Source organism: Herpailurus yagouaroundi, unplaced genomic scaffold (genome assembly GCF_014898765.1).
Source record: "Herpailurus yagouaroundi ecotype Mexico unplaced genomic scaffold, PumYag 140, whole genome shotgun sequence".
In the NCBI taxonomy this organism is placed as follows: Eukaryota; Metazoa; Chordata; class Mammalia; order Carnivora; family Felidae; genus Herpailurus; species Herpailurus yagouaroundi.
The window spans coordinates 53,538,951-53,553,314 of record NW_024412395.1 but is presented as its reverse complement, the minus strand read 5'-3'; the positions used below and the strand labels follow the sequence as shown (position 1 = coordinate 53,553,314).

General features: G+C 43.1%; 1 protein-coding gene across 2 annotated transcripts in view; it reads right to left on the bottom strand.

Moving 5' to 3' along the window:
• ITGA6 (integrin subunit alpha 6) overlaps positions 1-14,364 on the bottom strand; it is a 78,600-nt gene that overhangs the window by 14,928 nt on the left and 49,308 nt on the right. For both annotated transcript variants that reach the window (XM_040475395.1, XM_040475396.1), the window contains exons 9-20: positions 14,135-14,253; positions 10,935-11,033; positions 10,413-10,474; positions 6,222-6,382; positions 5,690-5,833; positions 3,709-3,824; positions 3,395-3,584; positions 3,222-3,305; positions 3,045-3,124; positions 2,818-2,895; positions 2,629-2,731; positions 1,184-1,357 (exon numbers count right to left, since the gene is read on the bottom strand). In XM_040475395.1, the coding sequence (XP_040331329.1) occupies positions 1,184-1,357; positions 2,629-2,731; positions 2,818-2,895; positions 3,045-3,124; positions 3,222-3,305; positions 3,395-3,584; positions 3,709-3,824; positions 5,690-5,833; positions 6,222-6,382; positions 10,413-10,474; positions 10,935-11,033; positions 14,135-14,253 (1,410 nt within the window). The remainder of the gene's footprint in view (positions 1-1,183; positions 1,358-2,628; positions 2,732-2,817; positions 2,896-3,044; positions 3,125-3,221; positions 3,306-3,394; positions 3,585-3,708; positions 3,825-5,689; positions 5,834-6,221; positions 6,383-10,412; positions 10,475-10,934; positions 11,034-14,134; positions 14,254-14,364) is intronic.

Sequence of the window (14,364 nt, the reverse complement as noted above, 5' to 3'; positions counted from 1 at the left end):
TATGGTACAAAATCAGCACATCTTGAATAAATAAATGACACCGAAGAACAAGGAAAAAAGCAAAAGAACTAGTCAGTGACTTATTCAAAGTAGAGTACTGAAAAGTAAGCCATGTAAGAATTCTGCTTCAGAATAGCATTTTCCTTAAGACGGGATTAAGAGTAATGGGCCATCTTGGGTTTTGTTTTTGTTTTTTTAGTTTTATTTGAGAGAGAGAGTGATCTGGGGAGAGGGACACAGAGGGAGAGAGACAGAATCTTAAGCAGGTTCCACTCTCAGCACACAGCCCAACATGAGGCTCGATCTCACAACCCTAGGATCATGACCTGAGACAAAATCAAGAGTCAGACGCTCAACTAACTCAACCACCCAGGCACCCCTGGACCATCTTGTTTTTCAAAGTTGACGAACAGAGGATACTTCTATAAGCCGACAACTGTTAACACTGGTCATACCCGAGTCACTCTACAACTTAAAAGAAACAGACATGCAATAACAAAGCAGATCTGCCAACTGGAGCATAGATGATAAACCCGTTCTGGGCACCAGTACTGAGCAGTTAAGAACACAGGCTCTGAAAACAGGTGGAGCTGAGCTTGAATGCAGAATCTGCCTCTTAACTGCCGAGCTGATTCTTAAAACATTAATCTCTCTGAACCTCAGTTTCCTCATCTATGAAGTGGTAGGGATAAGAAAAATACCTTAAAGGCCTATCAAGGGAATGAAATGAGAAAAAGCAAATAAAATGCTTAGCACAGTGTCTGAGACACAATAAAGACTCGACTAAGTATTCACTATTTTAAAAAATAAGAATGAAAGCTCTGAAGGTCACTTGCTAAGGTGCCAATATCCTTTGTAATGAGTTTGGTTCTCCCAGGAGTTAACACTGGCTGGCCAACCCGCAGAAGCATATCCTAGTCCTCTTTATAGGTCATACTGGGCTGTAAAACTCCAGGAAGCGTCATTTCCTTCAACAAGTGCTGAATGACCCTGCCATAACGATCACTAATCAGCAGCAACCCTCAGCCTGACTTGGATACTCAACTGTAACAGAGAAACTGACACCAGAGAAAAAGTCAACATGCCACTATGTCAGTTTCCTAAGGAAAAAGATGATTTTCCCCTCAAAGGTTAGCTTCCCTATTTACATCGATGGAGACAGGAGATAAATCCATCAACATACCTTTAGTTTCAGGGAGTTTATTTCACTTTGCGGCTCACAAGCTATCTTTTCCAAGCCTTTGGATTCTACTTTCACCAAATAAAGCAACCATTTGCCATTGCTAATTTCTTTTGGCCACTGGATATTCAAGGTTGCTGTGCCGAGGTTTTTAAGAGGTTTACCCAAGTTAATAACCTGTTAGAAAATAATACGTATTATATATCTCAGTGTAATTCTCTCAACATAAAATTAAGTAGCAGCTCCTGTTGCCAAGGGAAAAAAAAAAAACCCAAAATATCTGGCATAATCAATCCTACAGTGAAAGTATGGGCTCCAAAAATTGAGACTACCAATATGGGGTCCAAAACAGAGATTGATGCCTAAAAAAGGTAAAGAGAAAGGATTGCTCATTCCCACCCAGGAACTAGTGTGTGCAACAGCATCTGTGGTGTAGATACGCCACACCCTCAACACACTCGGGAAGTCACCAATAACCTGCTTCTGGGAAGCCCCTCCCACTGTAAACATGAAGCAGGCTCTGTCCTCTACTACCCAGGGGAGGCTTGGGTTGCAACGCAGAGTCTGAGTAAAAACCATTATGACAGCCGTGAATCAGGAGTCCAAGCTGGGGACACAGTAACTTCCCGCAGCAGAACCCGAAAGAGGCACGAGCTCTCTTTGTGCGCCCAGAGATGCGGCTCTCAGCCACCCCTGCGCAGGCATCATCACGGCCACTGCCACCACCTGTCACAGCTGTGTCTATGATGCTAACACACACGCGCACACACAACAGAATTCAACCCCTTCATCCTGCTGGGGACAGGGGTGGGCACATTCTTGCCATCTCAGACCCAAATCCACGGATGAGGTATGAGCCACCTCTGTCCTGTGCGTTTCTGTTCATCCAACCAGACTTAGAGGCACTGTGGGACTCCTATTTTGAAATGCTTCAGAGCAATCAGTAGTCTTCCTTACTGGCACTGGGCTTGTGAAATGTTAGGGAACATTAGCCACACACAGTAAGAAAGATGTCCTTATGGTGGAGGAACAAATGAGTCATAACACATTCTAAAGCCAGATATGAGGTACTTTGAGATTTTTGTTTTACAGACAGACTCTGGGGAGGGGCGAGGTGTTCCTTGGTCTCTACACCACTTACACATTAAAACTCTCTAACAGGAAAATGGCCAAACTGAACTGGATTTTGAAAGTCCTATGTTGAATGACGGTCGTGTTCTTCATTGTGGAGGATAAAACTTTTACCGTAAGCCAGTCTGTTGCTTAAAAATTGGTGAACTCACTTTTAACTGAGCATTTATCATGCTTATTTATTAATATTGCTTAATATTGATATTACATACTAAAATCCATATCCACATTTATTAAAATTACATCACATATCACCATATATAGTATATGTTAGCTTTTAGTATATATAATACGGAAGACCAACTGTTTCAACTCACCCTGAACTCATACTCTATTAAACTTCCCACCTCATCTTCAGATTTCATAGCTTGCTCACCAACAACTGTTCCTCCAAAATACACCTGGGAAGGTTTAGCAACTCTGTTAAATTAAAAAACACCAGTTTTAGCAGGATTGTAAACGGTTCTTTTAAACACTGATTTGTTATGCTAAACACAAACACTTACCCAGAGACCGATAAAAGCAGTTCAATAACCACTTTTGCTGTAGCTGTAATTGAAGCCAAATTATCTTGATTGCTTGTTCTGAAAATGAAAAGGAAACAATAGGGTTTCATTTTAACCGTCAGTTTTCTCATTACAATTACACTTCTTTTAGGAGTTCGAGCAGAGCTGGTTCTTTGGCTGTGTTTTCATGAAATAATTCTGAATGGAAAGGTTGAAGAAACGCTTACGTTTCCAGCTTCAGATTAATATCCAGATCTGTGGTGTCAAAGGTAACCTCAGTTGTACTTAAAATCAAATAAAAAGTCACCTAAACAAATAGAAAGAGATGTTACCAGAGATCAAGCATGTCAACACTGTAATGGCATGTAAAACAGTACAATACAGTATGTAAAGGCATCACCTACACTGGAATTTCTTTTAAAAGGATTTCCAAGTTCACAGTCTGCTTGTGAGCCATTCTGATTGGCAACACAACTCAACTGTTTCTCCTGTAACAAAAAAAACACGAGATCACAATGCATTCACTTGCCGCACGGCTCTGAGTGTTTCCTCCTCACAGCTCTCCAAAAACACTTACAGGGAAAGCCCTCAATTCTCTGTAGGCCGAGTAAGTCAGAGTGTCCGGAAAAGTTGCAATGAGTTTAGCTTCATGAGCGTCATCGCCATCTTTTGTGGGGTTCCTTGGATTGGAAGGGCTGTTTGTCACTGTGATTTCTAAAGCAATGTCCTTCTGGTCTTTTAGAACTAGTTCTGGGACACCTTTTTGACTATTAAAAAAACAATGCAAAAAAAAAAACACAAAAAACAAGAAAAATGACAGAGCCCTCAGTACATTTTCAGTAACCCACTGCAAAGCAGTCATTTTTGCTAGGATGACAGAGCGATTCTTACATTGGTAAATAAGAAAATTTGTCTTGATTTCCTTCCCGGGTACAAAATTTATATTCTAGTTTAAGGTTGCTGTTACATACATTGTCGGCTCCACATCCCTCTTTTAAGAAGTGCACCTGTAGGAAAACAAAACCATTGTAATTTATGCCATTTAGGACCCTCAACAGTGACTGGCTGTTTCCACACAGTCCTTTCCCTGTGTGACAGTTACCACAGCACAAGCTTCAAAGGTACTTTGCCATGCATCCAACGCCCACTCTGTGCTTTAACAGAACCACGCTTTAAGAATACTTTGGCCATGGCATTGAGGTGTAGTAAAGAGCGTGAGCCCTGCAGCCACACAGGTCCATGTTCAATACTGGCTCTGCCACTCACTTAGCCACGTGGCTTGGGGGAAGTCACTTAACCTTTCAGAGGCTAAGTTTCACCTTAGGTAATATGGGGATACCACCACCCTACTTGCTAGGGATACTGTAAGAATTACCAACAATAATGATGATGCTAACACACGACTACATATTTTAACTCAATCCTCACAACAGACGTAGGAGGATATTGTTACGGGCTCCACTGTACAAATGAGGAAACAGAGTTTAAGATCAGGAAAGCAAATGGTACAGCGCTAACGGGTGCTCAAGAATCACACTGATAAACAGGAAAACAGTCTCCCTGCCTGTTATGTTTAACTGGACTACAGAGCTAGGAATAGACACAAGAAATATTCACGTGATGATAACATCCAAAGTCTATGAAAAAGTATACGATAGTGTAAGGAACCACACTTTGCGACAATGAAGACTGGCAACGTGTAGACTGAAGCAGGTCTCCCTGCTGAAAGGCTTCACCCGTGGGCCATCAGAACCAAGAGCCTCAGAGTGGATGCTCCAGCACCAACTGGATTACGACAGCAAGTGCACAATGACAGACCAAGATGCCACAGCTCTCCAGCCTAACCCTGTATGGCCACCACCCTAAGCCCAAATAGACCCCACCTTATATGAGGCATATGGCAAGCCACGTTAATTTTTCTTCCCAAGATTACATAGGCTAGGCTACATTAGCCACTAGATGACTATTTTATGGCTACTCTTTTTCTGCCTTGCTGAATTGTTATATGCCTTGACTTTTTTTGAGTTTATTTATTTTTTGAGAGAGAGAGAGAGAGAGAGCGAGCACGTGCATGTGCGAGCAAGCTCAGGGGGAGGGGCGGAGACAGAGGGGGGCGGAGACAGAGGGAGACGGAGAATCCCAAGCAGGCTCAACAGGGCTCGAACCCATGAACCATGAGATCATGACTGGAGTGGAAACCAAGAGACGCTTAACCAACTGAGCCACCCAGGTGCCCCTGTGGTGCTTGATTTTAATGTTCAGACTAACAAGTTTGTTTTCTACATTTTAATGTTCTCAATGGTAAAATGCAATGTATTTTTCTTTGTACATACGGCTACAAAAGAAACTTGAAGTGAGAGTAAGTTCTGCCAATTATAGTCTCAGTAAGTTCCAGTGGCCAAAAATTATTCAGAACAATACTCTGGTTCCAAATTGTATTCCATATGTTTCTATTCTCACTATTAATTTGGGAAACAAATCTCAACCAAACTTTGCATATATTAAAAAGCTTTACTTAATACAAAGGAATAGATTTTTTTTTTTTAATTTTTTTTTTCAACGTTTATTTATTTTTGGGACAGAGAGAGACAGAGCATGAATGGGGGAGGGGCAGAGAGAGAGGGAGACACAGAATCGGAAACAGGCTCCAGGCTCTGAGCCATCAGCCCAGAGCCTGACGCGGGGCTCGAACTCCCGGACCGCGAGATCGTGACCTGGCTGAAGTCGGACGCTCAACCGACTGCGCCACCCAGGCGCCCCCAAAGGAATAGATTTTAAAGCAAATCACTAGTCATACTGCCTTCAAAAGACATGTGATGTAACATAATAACACGGCAAAAGCTTTGGCCATACAAAAATCAGAAAGACTTACATCTCTATGAACTGTCTTGGGTTCGTTTGAATTCAGGATCGGAAGAATTTCTGGAAGTGAATTCACTCTCCTCCGTGTGGTTGGCTCCTGGATCTCTACTGAAGCAGTTATGGGAATGGGGCGTAGTTTATCTCTGATATTTTCCTGAAAAGTATGCAGAGTTAAGCATGGTGTCAATGCTCCTGGGCAAACAATGATTTCCTTTTTATTATTTTTTAATTTTGTTATTATTTTTTAAAGAGAGAGAGAGCACAAGTGGGGAAGGGGCAGAGAGAGAGGAAGACACAGAATCCGAAGCAGGCTCCAGGCTCTGAGCTGTCAGCACAGAGCCCAATGCGGGGTCGAACCCACGAATCATGAGATCTCCACCTGAGCTGAAGTTGGACACTTCACCAGCTGAGCCCTAAGCACCCGCAATGCTTTCTTTCGTACTGAATAATAAGCCGCTGGCATAAATTTCAGAAATCTACATATGCCACCATAAAACCCAACTTCTGTCCTAACAGCAGACGTGACTGTCTGTGGGCCTCACCTGCAGCCAGAGGGTCTCCTCCATGCACGCACTCTGCTTCTGCCTGTTCAGAGTTAGCTCTTGAGTATACTTGGGCTCAGAGCCTTGGTTTCGAAACTGAACTCTTGATGACAGCCCAGCTTTTCTTCTCTCCTTTTCCGCCTCAAGTGTACCCAAAATGGCTAGATAAAATGAACAAAATCATATGAACTTTAAGTGCATCCACGTACAGTTCAGCCAGAAGTATGGGGAGGTCCCTTTTGCGTTTAGTTCCTTGCAGAAGAATACTTTTCCCATTGCCCTTGTTGCTCTTCATATTTCCTGATAACGTACATTTTGACTGATTTCTGGTGTTTCAAACCAAGCTGTCCTTTCCTGCCCACTGCTGTCAATAGTTTATTTCAAGTTAAATTTCCATTGAGCCACCTGGGGGAGCTCGAGAATAAGTCAAAACCTCTGAGCAGCATCCAAGGATTTCCGGCTAAATTTCAACGACTCCTAGAGAACTAAAGATAATGGGGATCCAACACTCCTTAAAGGCAGACACTGATTCCCATTCAGCTGTCTGTTGCTTATGTGGGTCCATGTCTGCATATTAGCAAAAGGTCTCTGAACCAGATCTCCTCAGGTCTGTTGGGAATTCAGAACCTCAAGCCCCAGCCAGACCTAGTTAACCAGAATCTACATTTTAACAGGACCATCAGGTGGTTCTCATACATGTTAAAGTTTAAGATGCACTGATAAAATGTTGGCCAAATGGGAATAATCGATATTAGAGAAGTCTTTTAATAGGAGACTTTTCACTTAAAAGAATTAAAAGATAAAACATATTCCTTTTAGAAGCTAGAGGGCCCAGCTACTGTATCTCCCACAACCAAAGTTTCCAACCTCCTCGAAGGCACATCCTGTTCCTGATTATCTGTACCAATGGAGCTCAGAGGGCAAGCCAGGATTTGGACGATCAAAATCTCATTTCTTGACCTCAAAATGCATTCTCTGCTGGTTTGCTGGATGTAGCTACTGTGTTTCTTTATGGGACAATATTTAAATAACTTACATTCATTCATTAATCACTCACTAACCATCAGGAGGGGAAGAAAACCAAAGTGTGTACAGGGCCACAGAAGACAGCCTCAAGAAAAGAAAACAAAACTTCTCCAGAAAATGTACAAAATGAACCACCCATGTTCTAATATTCATGTTGGAGTTCAGAAGAGGCCTCAAAGAGCATCTATTTTAATACCCTTTTCTTGCAGATGAAGAAATGGGACGCCCACAGAGGTAGGAGACTGGCCCAGGATCATACAGTGAGGGACAGAGGCAGCGCCAGCTTCTGAGTCTCTGTCACAATCACACAAGACAACTGCTTGATGAAGGCCTCTTAGATGTCCAGGTTCCCACTTCCTCTAGGCCTCTGCTTCAGTCACTCTCTTCTTCTGCCAGCTGGACCCCTTCCCTCTCCACTTCCCCCTGACTGCCTGGCTAACTCGACTCCTCCTTCAGATCTCAGCGTGGACATCAGTTCCTCCAGGAAGACTTTCCCGGCCTCTCCAGGGGGATCCGACAGTATTCTATTTCCCCAGCCAGTGCACTTAGCTACTGTGCTGTGATCGCCCAACCGTCTTCCCCAGGCAAAAGCGTAGACAGGGACCACGTCGGTCTGCCCGCCACTGTGTTCCCCAGCAACAGGACAACACCTGATGTAAGTATGATTTTTAGAACAGACGAACGGAAGCGGGAGTGACTGGCACAACACCCACATGCACACCGATGCACACACAGGCATGTGCACGAACAACGTGACGTTATTCTTATGCCGAAACAATAGCCAGTCGGATGTGTGAGACCAAAATTTAGAAACACTGACACTTTCAATAGTAATTTCTGCCAAATGGAATGTGCCTCCATTTTAGCCTTGTAGCCTTGACATCATCCATTTATCAATGACCTGTTAACTTCACAATGAACCAGATGAAGGCTCACATGCTGAGTGCCCCTCACAGCAAAAGTAGGGGAGGGTGTGGGTGCATTAAAACCGTTTATCTACCAAGCCCACTCTAACCTTCCCTAACCCTCCAGACAGTTCACATCATCTTAAAATCCTTGCAGGCCACCTTTGCTGACCTTTTGAGGGGCAAGCCAAGTAGAATACTCATTAAGGCTCAATTATAAATATCTGTATGTATGGAACACCGCATCTGAGGACTATGGAGTTAAAATAGCCTGATCAAACAATAAGCTCACATTCTCAGACTCTGGGAACAGATTTGAGATGTATCAACTCATATAGCTTTGTGGAAGTTCTATTTGATTTAGAATTACAGGAAGTACAGGAAATGAAAAACAGGGTCCCTCTAAATGTCTTCACAGAAAAAAGTTCTATCCATATTAGGCCATCGGTAAACACCTGGCTAATGGGGTTGTTCATAAACACTTGGTTAATGGAGTAGTTACTGAATGTGAATTTCATACCCAGGGCACCAAATGCTGCACGAAAGCTAGAATGAAGTTCGTGACTGTATAGAAATGTTTGATGTGGGAGGAGACAGGGAGTTCTTGAGGAGGTTTCACGTCTGTGGTCAGAGATGTATGGGAAAATGACTGACTGACTGAGAAAGAGGTCTCCCCATTTCCTCTCCTCCTCTAGTCAGAGAATTGCAGTTTCTCCTGGTCTCTCTAGTCTACTCCAAACCCAGAGGTAAAACGCCCGTTATCCAAACAGACAAGTGTGAGGTACTGCATTTGGGTACAAATAACACAAAAGATACTGAAAGGATGACGGGGTGTGAGAGACCATGGAAGATGTTTTCTTCTCAGTGGGCGCCACGCAAAGAATCGTTTCCAGTACTGAATAAAATACCAGCCACGTCAAAAGGCAAAGGGCACAGGCCATGACACAGCCACAGCAAGCACACTTCAGGCAAGGTCTGCAGATCCCAGCGAGAGAGGCTATGGCGGCAGACAGCCCAGAAGAGGGGCCTAAAGAGATCAGGGAGGTAAAGAAACTGCCTGAGGATGGCTCAAAATATGGAAAGACGGAGGCTGAACATACAAAAAGGGGGCCTAGGACAATGTGAGCTGGGTGGAGACGGACATGTTTGCCAAATCCTGGGACATCATAAGGGACATACCGTTAACAAAGAAACGGAGTAGTACTTTAGGTAACAAGGAGGAAACTTAAGAAAGCTCATTAGCTCCAGTAAAAACTGAACGCCACCCTGTCCCTTCAGAAAGCTGCCCCTGGTAGCATGCTACGCCCTCACCGCAGGCCTCTGGGACTACCGCCTGACCCAGGATGGAGGTCACCGTCACTCTTTGTACCTGCTCTTCGGGAAATGGTTTTCTTTCAATTCCCGTGCCCCCGTCTTGCCTCTGGAGCTGCAGCAGGTGGCTTACACCTGAAAACTCATGGCTGTTAACTAAAACATAGCACAGAAGGCTTTGGTGACGAGCACTCCTGTTAGAGTACCATTAGCCTTGTCCAATCCTGGGGCAGAAATCCTGTTTGGATTGTAGGGAAAGGGAGCAGAGTAATACCTTGTAAATGACAAAGAGCTTTCACCACAGCATCTCCTTTGCTCTCACCACAATCCTCTGTAGTAATTCTATTACAGGCATTTTTCTTACTGACAGGAAAATGCAAACTCAAATATTAAGAGACTTGCTCTGTGCGTCAGGGTCGGCCAGCCTCGGAGCTGGAACCAGGAGCAGAGCCCAGGGCTCTGAATTCTCAAGACCGGCCTTCCAGCCTTGCAGGAATCTGCACTCAGGGACACAGCGTGGGTGTTCCAGGCCGTGGAGGCCTCCGGGAGGGGACAAGGGGGTGAAAAGAGGCTAAGGCGGCAATTCTGTGCAACGCTCAGGCTGTGGCTCTCACTCTTCTCTAACCACCCCCCACCGCCTCACAGCCACAAAACCAATTTTCCACATGGCTCTTCAAAGGCAGAAATGGAGGAAACAGTTGTGGTAGCAAATGACTGCTCTCCCAAGGCATCCTGTCCTAAACCATCTGCTCTGGAAAATCCAAATGAGGACCAAATGGAGTGTTATTCCCTCCTGATTAAAGAGAAGACAACAGATACACTGAATTCCGTAAACACGAATTTATGAACCCAGCTTGGCCACTGCAGTTTTTATTTTTCTGTTATTTATGCAGAACTTTCACCCTGGCAGATAGAAAACACAGAATTTTTAAATGTACTGGGTACTCACATATCGAAGGATTGTAACCTGTGGGTTTGGCAGTATATTCAAAACAGGCCTTCACCTGGAGGCTGTATAAAATCAAACACATATGCCTTAAAAGATCCATTACTACAGCAGAAAAAAACTCCATGTTCCCCAACTCTCAAATACCCCACTGCCCACCGATGAGTAAAATGTTACATATTCACTTGAGAATCCCTGTCCCCTTTGCCCATTTATGTCTACCCTTGCCTATGGCTCCCCAGGGCAATCGGGTCATCATAAAGCAGGGCTGTGAAACTGAGGAGGTCATGGGGACCTGGGTAGCTCAGTCGGTTAAGCGTCCGACTCTTAATTTTGGCTCAGGTCATATCTCACAGTTCGTGAGATCAAGCCCCACATCAGGTTCAGCTTGGGATTGTTTCTCTCCCTCTCTGCCTCTCCCCTGCTCATGCTCACTCTTAAAATTAAGAAACTTAAAAAAACCAAAAACCAAAAAACAAAAACACAACACTAAGGAGGTTACATACACAAAGCCAAAGCTCTCACCATATCCCACTAGGTGCCCCACAGAACATTTTCTGGCGGAGATCAATCGTGTTCGGTGTTACGGTGAGGGTTTTCTGAATATTAATCACAGGCCGGGACCTGAAAACAAAGGAATAAAAAAACACAGGCTTAGCCTTTTGCTACCTTGAGTGGGAGATGAATTTACATGCTATCAGCTGCCTACAACATCTTAAAAACCAGAGGGGGAAAAAAATGTTCCCCACTGCCAAAGAAAATAACAGATACCATTGAAAACCTGATGACGCAATTTTTTTTCAAGTTTTAAATATAACATTTTATAATTATAAAATGTTTTATAGTTTTAGCAGAGTTTTTAAATGGTAAGTAATATGTGTGATATGTAAAAGTTCTAGAATTTTCAGGTAAGTGTTAGGTCTCTGTCCCCATCCAAACCCCCAAGTGGCCTGGTATGTATGTCCTTCCAGAAACCTATTTGGTCTTTGTGTTTCTGTTAAAAATATTACCTGAAGTTAAATATAGAAACATACATATGCTTTTCTTCAATGGGAGCTTTACTGGCTTCTTGTTCTGAATGTTGCTTTTTCTAACATTTCAGAGGCCTTCTCCTATCTGTCCGTAGATCTAGTTTACGGTTTCTCGCAGCTGGTGGTGTTGCTCTGTCCCCACACAACATCATTTATTTAACCAGTCCCTAACGGGTAGACATTTGATGCTGTTTTTAGGCTTCCAGCTCTGACAAACATCCTTGCACCTGCTTCTCGGCACATGTTTGAATTTACCTGTAGGATAAACTCCTAGTGGAACTTCTGAGTCAAAGAATACGTACATGTTTTAAGTTTGCCAAAATACATTCAAAAAGGTCAAAACCCCATATACACCCAACACCTGGGATGCAATCAGGGTTTCTACATACATGAGTTGTATTATTACAGGCAATCTTTAGCTCTCGGATATCCATCCTAAAACATTTGCCCTTCCTTGCTCCCATCCCCAGCCTCAAGCCTTTGTCCTCTTGCCACCAGAATGGAGCACAACTTTTCTGCCCCAACAGTATCTCTGTAAGCAGAAACTTCGAGCCCTTTGCCTTTTTTCTGCCCTGCCTTAACCCCGACCTCGCAAATGCTCAAGAAGCTGGAATCCCACACCTCTGGTCCTTCTCACCATATGAAAACATCCTTGCTATCCCTTCCATCTTCTCCCCTACTCCCCACAGCCAGTGGGGTCACCCCCAGCCCACGTCCTGAACTCTGCCGCAGGTACGAGAAATCCAGCTAGACGGTGGCTGGGAGTGTAAGTGGATGGGGAGACAGACCCCTCGCATCTCCATCACTCCTCAGCCAGAACTCAGAATGGGTTCCGTGGTTTTATTACCACATGGATCCAGTTCGACTGACTTCAGCAGTCTTCTGGTAACCTAGCCGTCTTGGGTAAGATGTTTGATAAGCATTCCAAATCCCTTACAGGTAACTGGAACTTCTGGACTCCATCTATCCGTAGGCTAGAAAAGGCATGAGAACATGCGTGGGCAAGGTGGAAGCCTATATAAAAGGACAAATGCTGCCCACCTTCTCATTTGTAGATTTCCTTTTATCTCAATTAGTTACCTTTCTTTTTTTTTTTTTTTAATTTTTTTTTCAACGTTTATTTATTTTTGGGACAGAGAGAGACAGAGCATGAACAGGGGAGGGGCAGAGAGAGAGGGAGACACAGAATCGGAAACAGGCCCCAGGCTCTGAGCCATCAGCCCAGAGCCCGACGCGGGGCTCGAACTCACGGACCGCGAGATCGTGACCTGGCTGAAGTCGGACGCTTAACCGACTGCGCCACCCAGGCGCCCCTCAATTAGTTACCTTTCTATTGTTGTTTCAGACAGCTGCTGGTTTCTAAGATGCTAGATATATTTCTAATTAAATTCTAGATATATTTCTAGATATATTTCTAATTAAAGTTTTGAGAGCATATTTAAGGGACAAAAATCCACAAACATCTTATAACCAATTGCTACAGATGCAAGAGTATTTCATGTATGATAGTATTAAAGCTTTAATGTGACATAAATATCAGAAGGATATATTTCAACATACCTTCTGCCTAAAACATTTTTATTTTTTAAAGTTTATTTATTTATTTTGTAATGTTTATTATTTATTTTTGAGAGAGAGAGAAAGAGCATGAGCAGGGGAAGGGCAGAGAGAGAGGGAGACACAGAATCTAAAGCAGGCTCCAGGCTCTGAGCTGTCAGCCCAGAGCCCGACCCGAGGCTCAAACTCACAGATTGCAAGATCATGACCTGAGCCAAAGTCAGATGCTCAACCGAGCCACCCAGGTGACCGAAATAAAATAAAAATCACCCAGGTGATTTTTAATGCTGATTCCCAGCAGTGAAAAGGGGGACCCAAGCAAAGGTGATGGGCAAACTACTGTAGCCCTTCTGGAGGTCATTTTGGTGAATCTGAATCCAAAGTCTGAAAACACATATGCCCTTTGACTTTTGAAATTCACTTTTAGGAATTTATCATAAGGAAATAATTCAGGACATGAACAAAAGTGAAGATTTTACCAGCTTTGTGTATCATCAAAAACAAACCTGGAAAGCAACATAAATATCCAATGACAGTATGGCGGTTCTTAACTAAATTAGGACCCAGCCATGTGACGCCTTATAGGCGGCCATAAACTTCATTTCAGAAAAGTGCTCAACGAAAGGGGAAAAAACACCCGTACGTTATAAACTCACTTACATGGAAGAAGTCCACTAATGCATTACAAACTGACAAAAGCAGGTTATAAAACAATATGTACGTTATGATCTCGGTTTTGTTAAATATACATGTACGTTCATAGCAAACAAAGGACTAAAAGGATGTAAACCAAGATTTTGGAGCTTACTAATGGATATTAAATACAGGGGATGCTTATTTCCTCCCTTATAAGCTTTGTCCTGTCAAATTTTATGTTTCAGTTTTTACCAAAATAGAAGGTTTAAAAAATATTTATGAAGTAGAACTTTCACCAATTCTGACTTTTTCCTCAATTCAAAATTAGCAAGATTTTACAAAACATGTCACATTGTTATACCACTGTCAAAAGAAAAATCTTCAAAATTCATACAAGCTTTTGACTTTGAAATACAGGTATTACAATTTTCAATTAAAAGGGTCAAATCTGAGTGTAACCAGATTACTGAACATGCTTCACTGAAGTCAGAGATCGCATACCTGAACACAGTTACTGAGTCTGAGAGTGAACCAACAGCAACATCAGGGTAGGAATTTCTATCAAGGTCCATATTTCCAGCAATTGAATATCCAAAATAAGGTGTTTTACCCTCAAGAATCTGAAATGAACAAAGCATCAGGATGAACGACTGGCCCACCAAAACGAGCTTCTCTGTGCTTTCAAAAAGCCACATGGTTCCTTTTAAACTTAAGTTCAAGAGTTTGCTTAT